The following is a 19511-nucleotide window of genomic DNA, read 5'->3' as shown; positions in this document are numbered from 1 at the left end:
GCTATGAACAGGTTACTGATTTCCAGGGTGTATTCTCTCGACATTCCCATGACCCTCTTCCTTATTTATTGATGTTTTGTTTGCTTCTCCTCCATGTTCGATTACTGGATGGAGTCCTATTCTACTGACCATATATGTATATAGTTGAAGTTGTGAGATTTGAGTAAGCTTGCCTTGTTCTAATAACCGACAAGTCTAGCATAACTAGAACATATTGCATGCAGTGATTGGTGATAGAAACATCGAGGTGCAAGAGTGGAAAGGGGAAGGATACTTAAGAGGCTACTGTTGTGATCCAGGCCACAGTTAGACAGATAAATAGATAACAGAGATAGATGATAGATATATGATATATATTAAACCTGAATTTTCTTTTATTTATTTATTTAAATTTATCTTTATTGTTGAAAGTATTACAGGTGTCCCATTTCCCCCCCCAATTGACCCCCTCCACCTCGCTCCCACCCTCTCCCCAGGCCTTCACCCCATCATTGTCTGTGTCCATGGATTATGCATATATGCATATAACTTCTTTGGTTAATCTCTTCCCACCCTCCACCCCCCTTTCCTCTTCCCTCTGAAATATGATCGTCTATTACATGCGTCAATGTCTCTGGATCTATTTAGTTCATCAGATTCTTTTGTTCACTAGCTTCTTCTTAAAGAATATCCTTCAACATTTCCTGTAGTGCTAGTTTAGTGTTGATGAACTCCTTTAGCTTTTCCTTGTCGGAGAAGCTCTTTATCTGACCTTCAGTTCTAAATGATAGCTTTGCTGGGTAGAGTAATCTTGGTTGTAGTTCCATGTTTTTCATCACTTTGAATATTGCTTGCCACTCCCTTCTGGCCTGCAAAGTTTCTGTTGAGAAATCAGCTGACAGCCGTATGGGTGTTCCCTTGTAGGTAATTAAATGCTTTTCTCTTGCTGCTTTTAAGATTCTCTCTTTGTCTTTAACCTTTGGCATTTTAATTATGATGTGTCTTGCTGTGGGTCTCTTTGGGTTCCTCTTGTTTGGGACCTTCTGTGCTTCCTGGACTTGTAAGTTGATTTCTTTCCCCAGGTAGGGGAAGTTTTCTGTCATTATTTTTTCAAATAGGTTTTCAATTTCTTGCTCTCTTTCCTCTCCTTCTGGCACCCCAATAATATGAATATAAGGGCCTCTTGAAGTTGTCCCATAGGCTCCTTATACTATCTTCATATTTCTGGATTCTTTTTTATTTTTCTTCTTCTGGTTGAATGTGTTTTGTTTCTTCATGTTCCAAATTGCTGATTTGATTCGCAGCGTCCTCTACCCTACTGTTGATTCCCTGTAAATTATTCTTCATTTCAGTTCCTGTAGCCTTCATTTCAAATTGGTCCTTTATTGTGTCATCGATTTTCTCAATTATTTTTGTCATACTCTTACTAATATCCTTGAGCATTCTTATAACCATTATTCTGAACTCTGTATCTGTTACCTTGCTTGGATCTATTTCATTTAGTTCCTCTTCTAGAGATTTCTTCTGTTCTTTCCTTTGTGACATGTTTCTTTGCTTCCACATTTTGGCTGCTTCCTGGTGTTTGTTTCTATGTATTAGGTAGAGCTGCTGTGTCTCCTGGAATTTGTAGAGTGGCTTTGTGTAGTAGGTGTCCTGTAGGGTCCAGTGGCTCAGCGTCCCCAGTCACCTGAGCTGGGCCTTCGAGGTGCTCCCCTGTGTGGGCTGTGTGCACTGTCCTGTTGTAGTTGAGCCTTGGTTGCTGTTGGCATCACTGGGAGGAACTGACCCCCAGGCCAGTCAGCTGTGAGGACCAGCTGCAACTACAACCAGAGAGCTGCTGTGCTGGAGACACCCCTATGGAGCAAGATTTACTTCAGTGGAGCTTTGGTGTTCACCAAGTGCTCCCCTTGAGTGTGTCACCTGTGGATGTGGTAGGGTTGTAATCCAGTGTGGTCTAGTCTGACCACTGGGTGAACTGTCTCTGAGGTCTCCTGGGAGGTGCAAAGTCAGCCTGTGCTAGTGCCTTGCCCAGGGCCACCCAGCATGAGCTACACAGCAAACCGTAGATGGCTGCTACTTGTGCTGGGCTGGCGTTGTCCAGGAGAGGCCAAGCTATCAACCAATGCAGGCTGCCACTAGTGCCAGGCCTGGGGCCACTTATCAAGCTGTATGGGGCACGCTGCTGCTTGTTTGAGAGATTTTAGGAAAGTCCTAAGCATGAGGCTCGAGAGGCCCCTTGCACAAAAAAGCCCCTGGAAATGGCCTGGATGAGCTGCAGGTGGGGAGGGGCGGGGCCTCTGGGAATCATGGGGCGGGGCCAAAGGTGTGAATCAGGTGCTGGAGATTCAAATATGGCACCTGCTGGCTGGCTGTGTGCAGGGGAGACTCGCCAAAGGAGCAATGGCCTCTGCCATCTCTTCTGCCTGGGAGAAAGCTGCCCCCCCACCTCTCACCCTGATTCCAGGCAGGTTAGTTCCTCCCCAAATGTCCCAGGTCCTTTCAAGCTGCTGTCTGGTGCTGGGGCTCAGAGGTCGTGCATCTGAGTCCGAGTGCGGGCCCTTTAAGAGGAGCTGCCTGGGGCTCCCGCAGCCTCCAGGACCCTCAGAGACAGTCCCTCCTGGTTTCACAGCCCAGAGTTGTGGGGATGTCTCTTCTCAGCCTGGAGCTCTGGTCTGGGGTCGTGCTGTGCGGCTGGGACCCCTCACTCCTCTGGGAAACCCCCACCGCCGAGATTCCCTTCCAAGTTTCAACAGCTGCACCAGGTGTGTGCCTGTGGCCCTGTCTCTACGATTCAGCCCCGATCCACCCGCGTCTGCGCCCCTCCTACTGGTCTCGGTGCTTCTTCAGCTCCCTGGTTGTGGGGCTTCTATTGAGCCAGATCTCAGGAGGCTCTGAGTGATGGTGGTTCTGTATGTTAGTTGTAATTTTGATGTGGTTGTGGGAGGCAGTGGGTGCAGCTGTTACCTACGCCGCCATCTTGTTTCTCTTCCCTGTTGGCTTTTTTATATGCCTGTTGACCATTTGCATGTCTTCTTTTGAGAAATGTCTATTCAGATCCTTTGTCCATAATTTAATTGGGCTACTTGTGGTTTTTGCTATTTAACTGTATGAGTTCATACATTTTGGATATTAACTCTTTATGAGATATGTGGTTTGCAAAATATTTTCTCCCATTCCATAGGTTGCCTTTCACTTTGTTAGTTGTTTCTTTTGCTATGCAGAAGCTTTTTAGATTGATGGAATCTCATTTGTTAATTTCTGTTTTTGTTTCTATGCTTTTGGTGTCTTATCCACAAAAAGCATTGCCTAGACCAATGTGAAGGAGTTTTCCTCCTGTTTTCTTTTAGTAGTTTTATGGTTTTAGGTTTTACTTTTAATTCTTTAATTCATTTTTAGTTTACTTTTGTATATGGTGTGAGATAAGAGTCCTATTTTATTCTTCTGCATATGAATATCCAGTTTTCCCAGTACCATATATTGAAGACTATCCTTACTCCATTGTTTCTTACTGACGTGTAATTGAAGATTGACTATAGAAGCATGTATTTGTATCTGAGCTCTTTTCTATTACATTAGTGTATACATCTGTTGTTATGTAAGTACTATACACTTTTGATTACTGTAGCTTTGTAATATATTTTGAAATCAGAACGTCTGATGCCCCCAGTTTTATTCTTCTTGCTCAGAATTGCTTTGAATATTCAGGGTCTTGTGCTTCTATATGAATTTTAGGATTGTTTTTCTATTTCGGTAAAGAACACCAATGGGATTTTGATAGGAATTATATTGAATCTGTAGGTCACTTTGGGTATTATGGATATTTTAACAACATTCTTTTTTAAATAAATTTTTAAAATATCTTTATTGATTTCAGAAAGAGGAAGGGAGAGGGAGAGAGAGAAAGAGAAACATCAATGATGAGAGAGTCATTGATCAGCTGCTTCCTGCATGCCCCCTACTGGGGATTGAGCCTGCAACCAGGGTATGTGCTCTGACCAGGAATCAAACCGTGATCTCCTGGATCCTAGGTCAATGCTCAACTGCTGAGCCACACCTGCCGGGCAACAATATTTATTCTTCCAATCCATGAACATGTGATGTCTTTCCATTTATCTGTGTCTTTTTAAAATTTCTTCATCATTGTTTTATAATTTTCTGTGTACAATCTTCCACCTCATTAGTTAAGTTTATTTCTAAGTATTTTATTCTTGTGTGTTGATATTGTGAGTGGGATTGTTTTCTTCATTTCCTCTTGAGATACTTTTTTATTTGTGTATAGACATGTTACTGATTTTTGTATGTTGATTTTATATAGCGCAAGTTTAATGAATTTTTAAAATCAGTTCTAACAGTCTTTAGTATTTAGGGTTTTGTATATATGCGATCATGTCATCTGCAAATGGAGATAATTTTACTTCTTCCTTTTCAATTTGGATGCCCTTTATTTCTTTTTCTTGTCTAGTGCTGTGGCTAGGAGTTCCAGTACTATGTTAAAAAGAAATGGGAAGAGAAGGCATCTTTGTCTTGTATTAGATCTTAGGGAAGGAGCTTTCAATTTTTCCTCATTAGTTATGATGTTAGCTGTGGGTTTGTCATATATGGCTTTTATTGTGTTGAGGTAAGTTCCTTATATACCTATTTTGTTGACAGTTTTAATTATAAATGGATGTTGAACTTTGTTAAATGCTTTTACTGTATCTATTAAGATAAGCATATGGATTTTTTTGAATTTTGTTAATTTATTTTATCACATTGATTTATTTGAGTACATTGAACAATCCTTTCATTACCCCAAGGGTAAATCCAACTTGGTCATGTTATATGATCCTTTCCATGGACTGTTGATTTCAATTTTCTAGTATTGTATTGAAGATTTTTGCGTCTATGTTCATTAGGGACATTGATCTATAGTTTTCTTTTCTTGTAGTGCTTTGTTTGGTTTTGGTATCAGGTTATGTTGTTCTTATAGAATGAGTTTGGAAGCATTCCCTCCTCTTCCAATTTTTGAAAGAGTTTAAAAAGAATTGATATGAATTCTTCTTTGAATGCCTAGTGGAATTTACCTATGAAACTTTCTGGTCCTGGGCTTTTCTTTGTTGAAAGATTTTTTAAAAAATATATCTTTATTGATTTCAGAGAGAGGAAGGGAGAGGGAGAGAGAGAGATGGAAACATCCATGATGAGAGACTAGTTGATCAGCTATCTCCTGCACACCTCCGACTGGGGATCGAGCCCACAATCCAGGCATGTGCCCTGACCGAAAGTTGAACCTCGATCTCCTGGATCCTAGGTCAATGCTTAACTGCTGAGCCATGCCTGGCCAGGCAACAATAAAGTTCTTAAATGTGTGCTGCACAGAGCACAGCTCAGCACAGTTGACATTTAATATTATATTAGCTTCAGGTGCACAGCATAGTGGTTAGACATTTATATAATTTATGAATGGTCCCCATGTAATGTTTACTACCCCCCTGCTACGACACATTGTTATTACAATAATATTGACAGCCACTCCATCCAATCCATCCAAAAGACCACTACCCGTAGGACTGTGGACAGCAAAGTGGTATCTGAGGTCAACAGCACCAAAGTTCTAAGGCATTTAAGGGAGCATAAGTTGGGCACCCCTTGCAGAGATAGGAGGCCAATAAAAATTTCAGAGATTTTCAAAAAAGAATATTTAATGGGAATATAATGTACAGCATAGGGAATATAGTGAATAGTATAACTATGTATGGTGCCAGGTGGTTACTGGGCTTATGGTGATCACTTCATAAGGTATATGAATGTCTAATTACTATGTTGTACAACTGAAACTAATATAATATTGTATGTTAACTATAATTAAAAATAGATGTAGTCCTGGCTGGTTTGGCTCAGTAGTTAAGGCATTGGCCTGAGAACCAAAGGGTCTCGGCTTTGATTCCCGGTCAAGGGCATGTACCTCAGTTGCTGATTTTATCACCAGCCCCAGTCAGGGCTTGTGCAGGAAGCAACAAATTGATGTCTCTTTCTCACATTGATTGTTCTCTCTCTCTCTCTCTCTCTCTCTCTCTCTCTCCCTCTCTCTCCCTTCCCCCTTCCACTCTCTCTAAAACTCAATGGAAAAAATATACTTGGGGATAGTATATTTTTCCCCATGAAGGAGGTGCTACATGGACCCAGGCTTCATTTCATTACTTTTCCTTCCACTGCTAAGTTACCAAAAATTTGTAAAGTGATGCTCAAGAACTATGTGCAATTGAGAAGCTTTGGCAAGAAATGTAAGGTGATTCCTTTTAAAGCATTGAGGTTTTCAAGATGGTGGCAGATTGAGTGGAAGCTACACTGACACTCTCACAGGACCAAACTGGAATTACAATTAAAATATAGAAAAACCATCCTGAATAATCAAGTGCAACTGAAGACAAGCTGGAAAACACACTCATAACCAAGGACAAAAAGAGGAGACTGAATAGAGACTGCTAGGAAGTGTGGAGGCGCAAGAGGGCTGGCGGGGCTCCCACAGGCAGCAGCTAAAGGTCCAGAGGGATATCTCAGCTGAGGGACGTTCCCACTGAGGATTCTGGGGCCTAAACCCCAGACTGGGCTTCCCAGCCAAGAGCACCAGAACTGAGAAAGGTGCCCACATAACATCTGGCTGTGAAAAGCAGCAGGGTTTCTATCTGCCAGGGAAAGACAGCTGGAAATGCAGACACCCTCTTAAAGGGTCAGCATACAAAGTTTCGTGTGCAGCCACTCACCTTGGGCTCTGGTGGAGGGAAGGCAGAGTAGACTAGAGCTGTGTGAGGAGAATCCTGGGAGTTGGGAGGGGGAATAGAACTCAGAGGGGATCCATCTGGACCCTGGTACTGAGTCATTCCCCCATATGGCAGAGGACGTCTTTCAGAGGCACACGTTTACCTTCCAAGCAGCTTTTGCCTAAGGGGGAAGCAATTACTCCACCCTGCTGGAAAACCTCTTGCCCTACTGGCTGCAGTTTCTTTCCTTTCTTTTTTTTTTTAATTTTATTTTTGTTTAAAATATTACAGCTGTCCCTTTTTCTCCCCAATGACCCGGCACCCTGTTTCTTCCCCCTCCCCAGTCCCTCTCCCCACCATTGTCCGTGTCCTTGGGTTGTGCATATATGCATATAAATTCTTTGGTTACTCTCTCCCCCTCCACCCACCCGACCTCCTCCATCCCTCTGACATTTGTCAGTCTCATCTATGCTTCTATATCATTGAATCTATTCTGTTCATCAGTTTATTGTTCTTTAGATTCCACGTATAAGCGAGATCATGTGATATTTGTCTTTCGCTGCCTGGCTTATTTCACTTCGCATAATATTCTCCAGGTCCATCCATACTGTCCCAAAAGGTACGAGATTCTTCTTCTTTACAGCTGCATAGTATTCCATGTCCCACAGCTTTTTTATCCACTCATCTACTGATGAGCACTTGGGTTGTTTCCAGATCTTAGCTATTGTAAACTGTGCTGCTATGAACATCGGGGTACATATATTCTTCCTGATTAATGTTTTACGATTCTTAGGATACATTCCTAGGAGTGGAATCACTGGGTCAAACAGCAGCTCCATTTCTAATTTTTTGAGGAACCTCCATACTGTTTTCCATAGGGGTTGCACCAGTCTGCATTCCCACCAGCAGTGTACCAGGGTTCCCCTTTCTCCACATCCTTGTCAGCACATGTCGTTTGTTGATTTGTTGATGGTAGCCATTCTGACAGGTGTGAAGTGATACCTCATTGTGGTTTTAACTTGCATCTCTCTGATGATTAGCGACATTGAGCATTTTCTCATGTGTCCCTTGGCCATCTGTATGTCCTCTTTGGAGAAGTGTCTATTTAAGTCCTTTGCCCATTTCTTAATTGGGTTGTTTGTCTTCCTCTTGCTGAGTAGTATGAGTTCTTTACACTTTGGAAATTAGTCCCTTATCAGATTCATCCTTGGCAAATATGTTTTGCCAGACCGTGGGGTTCCTTTGTATTTTGAGGCTGTTTTCTTTTGCTGTGCAGAAGCTTTTTAGTTTGATGTAGTCCCATATGTTTATTTTTTCTTTTGTTTCTTTTGCCCTAGGAGATGTATCAGTGAAAATTCCACTGCATGGGATGTCTGTGACTTTACTTCCTATGATTTCTTCCAGGATTTTTATGGTTTTGTGACTTACATTTAAGTCTTTTATCCATTTTGAGTTTACTTTTGTGTATGGTGAAAGTTGGTGGTCTAGTTTCATTCATTGGCATGTATCTGTCCAATTTTCCCATCACCACTTATTGAAGAGACTGTCTTTACTCCATTAGATACCCTTGCCTCTTTTGTCAAATATTAACTGACCATAATGGCTTGACTCTATTTCTGGGGTCTCTGTTGTGTTCCATTGATCTGTATGCCTGTTGTTGTACCAATACCAGGCCGTTTTGATTACAGTGGCTTTGGAATATGGTTTGAAGTCTGGTAAATTGATCCCTCCCACTCTGTTCTTTTTTCTCAAGATGGCTGCAGCTATTCGGGGTCTTTTTTGGTTCTTTATAAATTTTTGAAATGTTTGTTCTAGATCTGTGAAATATGCTGTTGGTATTTTCATAGGAATTGCATTAAATTTATAAATTGCTTTGGGTAGTATGAACATTTTAATGATATTAATTCTTCCAATCCATGAGCATGATATATTCTTCCACTTGTTTAAATCTTCCTCTATTTCTTTTTTCAGTGTCACGTAGTTTTCCGAGTACAGGTCTTTTACATCCTTGGATAAGTTTATTCCTAGGTATCTCATTTTTTTAGTTGCAATGGTAAATGGTATTGCTTTTTTAGTTTCTCTCTCTGAAAGTTCATTGTTGGTGTATAAGAATGACATTGATTTCCGGATGTTGATTTTGTATCCAGCTAACTTGCCAAATTTGTTTATCAAATCTAGTAGTACTTTGATGGAGTCTTTAGGGTTTTCTATGTACAATATCATGTCATCTGCAAATAATGACAGTTTTACTTCCTCTTTTCCAATTTGGATACCTTTTATGTTTTCTTCTTGTCTGATGGCTATGGCGAGGGCTTCCAGTACTATGTTGAATAAGAGTGGTGAAAGTGGACATCTCTGTCTTGTTCCTGTTTTTAATGGAAATGGTTTTAGTTTTTGCCCATTGAGTATGATGTTGGCTGTAGGTCTGTCATATATGGCCTTTATTATTTTGAGGTATGATCCCTCTATTCCCACTTTGGTGAGAGTTTTTATCAGAAATGGGTGCTGGATTTTGTCAAATGCTTTTTCTGCGTCTATTGATATGATCATATGATTTTTGTCCTTCATTTTGTTTATGTGATGTATCACATTTATTGATTTGCGGATGTTGTAACAGCTTTGCATCCCCGGAATAAATCCCACTTGGTCATGATGTATGATCTTTTTAATGTATTGCTGGATCCGGTTTGCTAGTATTTTAGTGAGGATTTTAGTATCTATGTTCATCAGGGATATTGGCTTGTAATTTTCTTTCCTTGTAGTATCTTTGTCTGGTTTTGGGATTAGGATGATGCTGGCCTCATAAAAAGAGTATCGGAGTTTTCCCTCCTCTTGAATTTTCTGGAATACTTTGAATACAATAGGTGTGAATTCTTCTTTGAATGTTTGGTAAAACTCGCCTGTACATCCATCTGGTCCAGGACTTTTGTTTGCTGGGAGTTTTTTGATTACTGCTTCAATTTCATTAGTTGTAATTGGCCTATTCAGGTTTTCTTCCTCTTCTTGATTCAGCTTTGGAAGTTTGTATGCTTCTAGGAATTTGTCCATTTCCCCCATGTTGTCCAGTTTGTTGGCATATAGTTGCTCATAATATTTTCTTACAATCCTTTGTATTTCTGTTGGGTCAGTTGTTATATCGCCTCTTTCATTTCTGATTTCATTTATTTGGGTCCTCTTGCTTTGTTTCTTAGTGAGTCTGGCTAAAGGTGCATCAATCTTATTTACCTTTTCAAAGAACCAACTCTTGGTTTCATTGATTTTTTGTATTGTTTTTTAGTTTCTATGTCATTAATTTCTGCTCTGATCTTTATTATTTCCTTCCTTCTAATTCCTCGACTCTTTCCTTGCTGTTCTCGTTCTAGTTCTTTTAGTTGTTGTGTTAGATGGTTCATTAGATCTTTTTCTTGTTTCTTGAGATAGGCCTGTCATGCTATGAATTTTCCTCTCAGGACTGCTTTTGCCGTGTCCCATAGGTTTGGGGTTGTTGTCTGTTCATTTTCGTTACTTTCCATGAAGTGTTTGATTTCTTCCTTGATCTCCTTGGTAACCCATTCATTGTTTAATAACATGCTATTTAGCCTCCATGTGTTTGAATATTTTTGAGTTTTTTTATAGTGGTTGATTTCTCGTTTCATGGCATTGTGATCTGAGAAGATGCTTGATATGATTTCAATCTTCTTATATTTGTGGAGTCTTACCTTGTGCCCTAACATATTGTCTATTTTTGAGAATGTTCCATGTGCACTTGAGAAGAATGTTTATTCTGCTGCTTTGGGTTGAAATGTTCTATGAATGTCAATTAAATCCATTAGGTCTAGTGATTCATTAAGGTCTTCATTTCCCTGTTGATTTTTTGTTTTTATGATCTGTCCAATGCTGACAGTGGGGTGTTAAAGCCCCCCACTATGATTGTGTTGCTGTCAATCTCCCCTTTAAAGTCCCCCAAGGAATTTTTTATACATTTAGGTGCTCCTGTATTTGGTGCATAAATGTTTATAAGGGTTATTTCCTCCTGTTGGATTGATCCCTTTAGTAATATGTAGTGACCATCTTTGTCTCTTGTTATTGTCTTTATTTTGAAGCCTGTTTTGTCTGAAATAAGGTACTCCAGCTTTCTTTTCCTTTCCATTTGCATGGAATATTTTACTCCATCCCTTCACTTTTAGCTTGTGTGAGTCTTTTGATCTCAGGTGGGTCTCTTGTAGACAGCATATATTTGGGTCCTGTTTTCATATCCATTCAGCTACCCTATGTCTTTTGATTGGACCATTTATTCCATTTACATTTAAGGTTACTATTGGTATCAACTTATTTAATGCCATTTTTCTCCTTTATGCTGATGAACTTTTCTCTCACTATTCCTTCTTTTTCTTAAAGCAGTCCTTTTAGCATTTCTTGCAATGCTGTTTTAGTGAACTCCGTTAGCCTTGCAATGCTGTTTTAGTGAACTCCGTTAGCCTTTTTTTTTTTTTGTCTGGGAAGCTTTTTATTTCACCTTCAAATTTAAATGATAGCCTTGCAATGCTGTTTTAGTGAACTCCGTTAGCCTTTTTTTTTTTTGTCTGGGAAGCTTTTTATTTCACCTTCAAATTTAAATGATAGCCTTGCTGGTTAAAGCAATCTCGGTTTCATATTCTTGCTTTTCATTACTTGCAGACCTTCATCCCATTCCCTTCTGGCCTGAAGAGTTTCTGTTGAGAAATCAGCTGTCAGCCTTATGGGGGTTCCCTTGTAGGTCACTGCTTGTCTCTCTCTTGCAGTCCTTAATATTTTCTCTTTGTCCTTGACATTTACCATTTTAAATATGACGTGTCTTGGAGTGGGTCTCTTTGGGTCCCTCTTGTTTGGAACCCTCTGTGCTTCCTGAACTTGTGTGGCTTTCTCTGTCAGCCTAGGGAAGTTTTCTATAATTATGTCCTCCACCAGGTTCTCTATCCCTTTCTCTCTTTCCTCGCCCTCTGACACTCCTACAATGTGAATGTTGTTTTGCTTCACATTGTCCCAAAGTTCCCTTAGACAGTCGTCATGCTTTTGAAGTGTTTTTTCTTTTTGCTGCTCTGACTGTGATTTTTTTCTACCTTGTCTTCTAAGTCACTTATTCTATCCTCTGCTTCATTGAGCCTGCTTTTAATTCCTTCCAGTGCATTCTTGATATCAGATACAGCATTCTTTATCTCTGAGTTGTATTTATGGTATGTATCTCTTTTTTCATGTTTTCACTAAGGTCCTCGATTTTATCATCTAGAGTCTTCTTAAGTTCCTTGAACATCATCATCATCCATACTCTGAACTCCGTTTCTGATAACTTGCTTAACTCCATCTCATCAAAGTCTTTTTTTGGCGATGTTTCCTTTTCTTTAATTTGGGGGTTTCTTTGTCTCCCCATTTTGGTAGGTCTTAGTGTTTGTATCTATATATTAGATATATTTGCTGTTCCCCAGTCTTGTGGGAATGGATTTTGCTTTGTGGATCCAGTGGAGCCCAGAAGTGTGTTTTCCTTATACCTGTGAGCTCTTTGTTCTAGGCGTGTCCCTCTTGTGGGTGCCCCTTTTGTGGTTTCTTTATGTTTTCCTATTGTGGTTGGGTCTAGATTGTTGTTGATCAGTCCTTGGGAGGACCCTCCTCTCAGGTGGACTAACTGTGTCTCAGCCCCAACCTCAACGTGTAAGATGTTGTATGGGTGTTGGCCGGGCAGGACAATACACAATGGACTCTGTGATGTTTCTTCAGTGCTCCCCACTCGCACTCCATCCACTCTGGTATGTTTCTCTGTTTTTTTCAAGCTGGTTACATAGGATTTTAGGAGTAAATCGAGTCTGTGGCTGGGAGCAGGGTCACTCTGCTGCTTCTCACAGTACCGCCATCTTCCAAGGGCCTGGGTGCAGTTTCTACATCCTGATGCTCATTAAGATACTAATAACAATCAAAAGAATCTCTAAATGAAAGAACAAAAGAACCCTCCAGAAGAAGAGCTAAACGAAATAGAGATAAGCAACCTATCAGATATAGACTTCAGAATATTGATTATAAGGATGCTCAACAGCATAAGAAATGGAAATTATGAAGGAAATTAAGAATGACAGTAGAAATAATAAAAAAATATTAGAAGTCATGAAGAGCAGATTAAAGGAAGCTGAGGATAGGATCAGCAAATTAGAAGACAGGGTACAAAATAGTCACTCAATTAGAGAACCAAAAAGAAAAAGCAACTGAAAAACAAGAGGATAGTTTGAGGGAGCTGTGGAACAACATGAAACATAACAACGTTTGTATCATAGGAGTACCAGAAGAGGTAGAAAGTAAGCAAGGATTAGAGAACATATTTGAGGATATAATGGCAGAAAACTTCCCTTACCTGGTCAAGGAAAAAGTCACACAAGTTCAGGAGGCACAGAGAGTCCCAAGGAAGAAGAACCCCAACATGCCCACTCCCAGATACATCATAATTAAAATGCCAAAAATTCAAGACAAAGAGAGAATGTTAAAGGCAGCAAGAGAAAAGCAATCTGTTACCAATAAAGGAGCTTCCATAAGGCTGATTTCTTATCAGAAACTCTACAGGCCAGAAGGGAATGGCATGAAGTATTCAAGGTAATGCAAAACAAGTATCTGAATCCAAGACTACTCTATCTAGCAAGGCTATCATTCAAAATAGATGGTGAAATAAAGATCTTCCCAGACAAAAAAGCCTAAAGGAATTTATCACCATTGAAATAGTGAGAGACATAGGTGTAAAGAAATACAATGGCAATAGATAAGTACCTATCAATAATAATCTTAAATATAAATGGATTAAATGCTCCAATCAAAAGACATACTGTAGCTGAATGGATAAGAAAACGTGACCCAAATATATGCTGTCTACCAGAGACCCACCTCAGAACAAAAGACTCACACAGGCTGGAAAATAAAACCCCACTTCTGGAGGATTTTAAAAGAGAGCTCGATAGCAATACAGTCATAGTAGGGGATGTTAACACTTCACTGGCTTCTCTGGATGGATCTTCCAGACAGAAAAATCAACCATGAAACAGTGACTCTATATGACATAGTAGATCAGATGAATTTAATTGACATTTACAGAACATTCCACCCCAAAGCTGCAGAATAGGCATTCTCCTCAGGTGCACATGGGACATTCTGAAAGAGCACATGTTAGGACACAAAACAAATTTCTACAAGTTCAGGAAGATTGAAATCATATCAAGCATCTTCTCAGACATTTACACCATGGAATACTATACAGTTGTAAAAAAAGAAGCATCCCTTACTCTATGAGACAACATGGTGAGACCTGGAGGTTATTATGCTAAGCGAAATAAGCCAGTGAGAGAAAGTCAAGTGTCACATGATCTTACTCATATGTGGAATCTAATGAACAAAATAAACTGATGAACAAAATAGATCCAGAGACGTAGAAGCATGGAACAGACTGACCAATCTCAGAGGGAAGGCAGGGGCCCGTAGATGGGTGGGGAGAGATTAACCTAAGAATTTATACGCATATATGCATAACCCATGGACACAGACAATAGTGGGGTGAAGGCCTGGGGGAGGAGTGCACAGTAGACGGGGTCAGTAGAGGGGGAAAAGGGGATATTTGTAATACTTTCAACAATAAAGATTAACTTTTTATTTTTAAAATTTTTTAAAAATTTTTCAAAGATATCTTTATTGATTTCAGAGAGAGGAAAGGAAAAGGAGAGAGATAGAAACATCATTGATGAGAGAGTTGTTGATCGGCTGCCTCCTGCATGCCCCTCACTGGGGATCGAGCCCGCAACCCAGGCATGTGCCCTGACCGGGAATCAAACCCCGATCGCCTGGATCCTAGGTCAACGCTTAACAGCTGCACCACGCCCGGCCAGGCAACGATAAATTTTTTAAAAAAAATTATCATCTCCTTGGGTGAGGATAAAAAATAGATTTAAAACAAAGAAAATAAAAAATTTATTATTAAATATAATATCATGATTTTTTAAACATTCAAATGATACAAAAAAGTGAAAAAGAGAGATTCCTCTTCCCCTAATTTTCATCCTCACTTTCCAGAGATATTCACTGACTGTTAATAATTCCTCTCATAATTTACATTTAAGTATATTGATATTGCCTTTATTTTGAGTATTTAAATATGTGCTGTGATTATCTTGTGTTAATGTATTTATTTTCCTTTTTTTCTTTTAGCTTTTTATCCACAGTGTACATATTTCATATATAACCCAGGTGCAAGCTGTGGGTACTGAGCATGGACTATTTCAAAAAGTTGGACTTGATGCTTCTTCTCATGCCATTCCATGCCCTTTAACTTGTGACCTTACACAGAAGGAGGCTTGTAGACTGAGCTGAGGGCTCATTCTTGTGAATCTCATAATCTTTCTATGTGTGTGTCTCTATTTTAGACTATTTGCTGAGAGGTATTAGAGGAGAGGATGGTTGCTACAGTGTGGTATAGGGTAAAGTGTCAAGGACCTCGGTTTGGATCCGAGGTTTATCATTTACTAGCTGTGTTCAGAAAAGAAAATGTGTCAAACAACCCTGTGAGGTATTTTATCCGCCTTTAGAGATGATGAAGCAGAGACCCAGCCAGAGAGAATTTACTTATTTATGGTCACACAGCTAGATGTAGTAGAGCCTGGATTCAAGCAAAGGCCTGTTTGAGTCAGCACCTATGTGTTTTCCATTCTACCATCTTAGCTTCTTTTTAGCACTTCTGTAAAGGCGAAAGAGCATGTCTTCAAAGTGATTGCCTCACCTTTTGTCCAAAGCCTTGATAAAAAGTTATGTACTATTATTATCTTTTCAGTATCCAAACATCCCTTTTCTGACTCCCCTTGTTTTTTCATATTCCCTTTTTAGGAGAGAAGCCTTATAAATGCACCTGGGATGGCTGCTCCTGGAAATTTGCTCGCTCAGACGAGCTTACCCGCCATTTCCGCAAGCACACAGGCATCAAGCCCTTCCGGTGCACAGACTGCAACCGTAGCTTTTCTCGCTCTGACCACCTGTCCCTGCACCGCCGGCGCCATGACACCATGTGAGCTCCACAGTCGCACTAGAAGAGCTGCCCTGGTCTCATTCCTGCGTGTGTGCTGAGTCCTGACCATCTTTTCCTCTTTGACTCCAGCTTGCCTCTGGATGGTATTGGAGCAGCTCAGGAGCCAAGTTGATGAGACTGGAGGAAAAGATAGCTGATTTCCCATGGTGGTTCCTCATATTCCATCTTCACCTCTCCTCCACATAGGTTTAATAAAAAGTGTGGCATCCATGGTCAGAGATGGGACGTTTTTCCTACAACAACAAAACAGGAATCCAACTCAAGGCTGTGAACAAACATATGCTGCTTTTTTCCTGTTGTTTTTTTTCTTCTTCTAGAATTCTTATCCATATATATATTTTTTTTTGAATCTGTACTTAAAAGTGGTTGGTAGTGTTTTAAAATGACTTTTTTTCAAGTTCCTAGACAGAAGAGGGCATAACAGTGTAGTTCATTGGTAGAATAGACTTGGGTCCTTAGCATAGGACACATTCTCAGTGAATAAACTGAGTCCCATAGAAAACACAAAGGTTTTGCAAACCCAATCCTATTTGTTCTTACAGCTTGGTTTTCACACAGTGCAGGCACTTCTGCTTCTTAAGTCCATCGAAGGAAATGAAGGGATCTTTTTGTCTGTCTCCTCCTCCTTCTTTCTCTTCCTCCTTCAAGATTAAAGATTTTACAGCACAATCACAATTTTTCTTAGGTTAAATATTAATTAGGACAAATATTCAAAGCACACATTGACATGCCAGTAGGGTGAAGGGTGTTTCAGGAGAGTGTGTTGGACCATGACAGGAAGAAGCAGAACCAGGATAATCCTGAAAACAAATAGAGGGGGACTTTCACTTGGATATCACAAACCTCATTCAAATGGCAGCCTGTCGAGATAGTGTTTTGAGGGGCTGCACTGTACTGTTTATTCTTTGTTTACATAAAGCAACTATTATGAGTATAATGCATGATGAGAAATCATACACTGGGGCCATGTTATAGAAAAGTGAGGGGTTGTAAGAAAAATATTTGTTCATTCCATGGCATTATTAGCATGTATTCCTGTGTTTCAATTGGAATATAAGAGGCTTTTAGTGAAAACTGAAATACAGAAAGCAATTTGATGTTCTGCAACTGCTATGAGCACCTATGCCATTTCTTTTAGCCATTACAGAATGTTGCATAATACACACATTTGGTTACCAAATTTGACTGTTTCATAATAGTCTCTGCAACATAAAACCCTGTGTTCCAGGCTCTGGACCTCAGATCTACCTCCACATGTCATATTTCCTCTCTCCAGGGAGAGGAGGAGTTTGCATTACTTAACTTTGGACTCAACCTCTCTCCTAAAGGTTGTATTCATATGGAGCCCCCTTTCCTTGACAGAAATTCAACTAGTCCTGGCTTAAATACTTTAGGTTACTACCTCCCAAGGATTATCCATTCTGAATAAGTCATAAAATTCTAACAACAGTAAGGGATCCTAATAACCATCTAGTCCTACCCATCAGTCATATTTTACAGATGAGACAAATACGGGTCAGATTCTTTCCGCAGATGTTTCCTTGAGGCCTTATAGACCTGCATACCCATTCTCCCAGGGATCACATTATTAAAGCAAATTAGAGAAACTTGACATGATTGGTTGCAGTATTTGTCCAATTTTATGTTATACTTCAGAAAACAGACCACTCAGTTGATTAAAAAGTAAAGTGTTCCTGTGGTCATGGACATATAACACTAGGCACACAATTTTTCTCTTCTAAAATTTTTCTCTTTCTTTACTTTCTGTAATATCTCAGAATTTATTTACCTCATTTAAACATACGATGTCCAGATCATAAAGCTTTATAAATTCAAGGCCTGCCTGTATCATTCAAAACGACATGTGGATATTTACCCTTCTCATTGTTATTTTGAAATAGACTTTCCTCTGACTTTTGGTGTGTAAGTTCCACACTGTAGACTAAAAGGGAACTTTTATGTAGCTCTAAGATTGTTAAAGGTGAATTAACACCTTGATATGGTATTTCACAGTAGAGTCCAAGGACCCATTTTCTCCAGAGTTTGGATCCTGAGACTCCCTTTTCCAGAGTTCATATCTGTCTTGTGCCTCCCATGCCTCAGTATCTTTTGCATTGGAGCATATAATCTATTAATAAATAAAGGCTATCGAACGTACTATTGTACTAACCAGGATGATCAAATTAAATTTCCAAATATTGATATCTCTGACACCCTTAAGCCTGTATTCAAAAATTTTCCTGCAAAGTAATGAGGGACTTTGTTACTGCTTTATTAATAGTCCCATCCAAATGATGATAAAAATCATTACATCTTTTTCAAGAAATGTGTCAAAATTTAGAGTATTTCATACCATACAGGGATTCAAATACAGTACAATATAGTACTGCACCAAAAGCACAAATAATTTTGTTAAACAGACTGTGAGATGAAAAGGAACTGTAGCTCTTAAGTAGCCTTGTTCAATGGGATTAGATAATATCCAGGGATTTGTTGCAGTGGAGTTCCTCCATCTATAGATAATTGTCAGTCGAACATAACTATTGATGATTATAATTGGAAAATTCAGGAAAGACTAAAGAATGTGAACTGGTTGGTTAGATTAGGTGGAAAGAATTGTGGGTAAGACAGAAAGGCTTGTGAGGGTAACTTCTTTTTAAATAAAATGTTTATTTTAGAAAAGTTATAGATTTACAGAAAATTTGTAAAGATTCTACAGAGAGTTTCCCTATACCCTACATCCAGTTTTTCCTATTATTAACATCTTTCTTTAGTATGGCACATTTTTTTATAATTAATGAAGTAATATTGCTACTTTATTAATTGAAATCCAAACTATGTTTAAATTTCCTTAATTTTTACCTAATACCCTTTTTTTTGTTCCAGCATCCCATTCAAGATACCACATCACATTTAGTGCTCTAATCTTCTTGGGCCTCTCTTGATTGTAGCAGTTTCTCAGATTTTCCTTTTTCCTTATGATCTTGACAGTTTTGAGGAGTATGTCCCTCAATTGAGATTTGTCTGATATTTTTCTTATTAAATTGAGGTTATGAGTTTATAGGAGGAAGACCATAGAGGTAAACTGCTATTTTCATCACATCTCATTAGCGTGACTTAATCCGTGATGTTAACCTTGATTATCTGGCTGAGATAGTGTTTGTCAGCTTCCTCCTCTGTAGTTTCTCCCCCACATTCCATACTGTACTCTTTGGAAAGAAGTCATTATATACAGCCTACACTTAAGGAATGGGAAGTTGTGCACCACATCCTTGAGTGTAAGTATCTAAAAAAATTATTTGGAATTCTGCGTGGGAAATTTGACTCTTCTTCATTTATTTATTTATGCAACAATTTACTTGTGTCAGTATGGACTCACATTGACTTTATACTTTGGGTTATAATCCAATAAAAACTTATTTTGTATGCTCAAATTGTTCCAGATTTGGCCATTGGATGCTCTTTTGGGTTGACTCCTAAGTCCTTTTTACATACTCCCATCATTTGTTTTTTAGCATATACTTATTTGCTGGCACTACAAGATGCTCCGGGTTCATCTTGTATATTTTTTGGCCCACTTCTATAATCAGCCATTTCTTTAAGGAGCCCTGACTCCTTTTAATGGAGAATTGTGCTAGAAACCAAGATCTAGGCATTAGGTATGCTTATCGCTACTGGGGTATTGTTGCTTCTAGGCCATCTCAGCTGACAAAGCAAGAAAATATATGCGTGTA

The 19511-nt window shown here is 39.3% G+C and overlaps 1 protein-coding gene across 1 annotated transcript in view; it reads left to right on the top strand.

Annotated features, from left to right (window-relative positions):
- Positions 1–19211, top strand: part of KLF8 (KLF transcription factor 8) — a 113577-nt gene extending 94366 nt beyond the window's left edge. Inside the window, exon 6 of the mRNA XM_016213257.2 lies at positions 15579–19211. Coding sequence (XP_016068743.1) covers positions 15579–15760 — 182 coding nt within the window. The 3' untranslated portion in view covers positions 15761–19211. The remainder of the gene's footprint in view (positions 1–15578) is intronic.
- The last annotated feature ends 300 nt before the right edge of the window (positions 19212–19511 follow it).

This window comes from Miniopterus natalensis, chromosome X (assembly GCF_054644295.1).
Source record: "Miniopterus natalensis isolate mMinNat1 chromosome X, mMinNat1.hap1, whole genome shotgun sequence".
NCBI lineage: Eukaryota > Metazoa > Chordata > Mammalia > Chiroptera > Miniopteridae > Miniopterus > Miniopterus natalensis.
The sequence above is the reverse complement of the archived record's forward strand: the minus strand, read 5'-3'. Positions and strand labels throughout refer to the sequence as shown.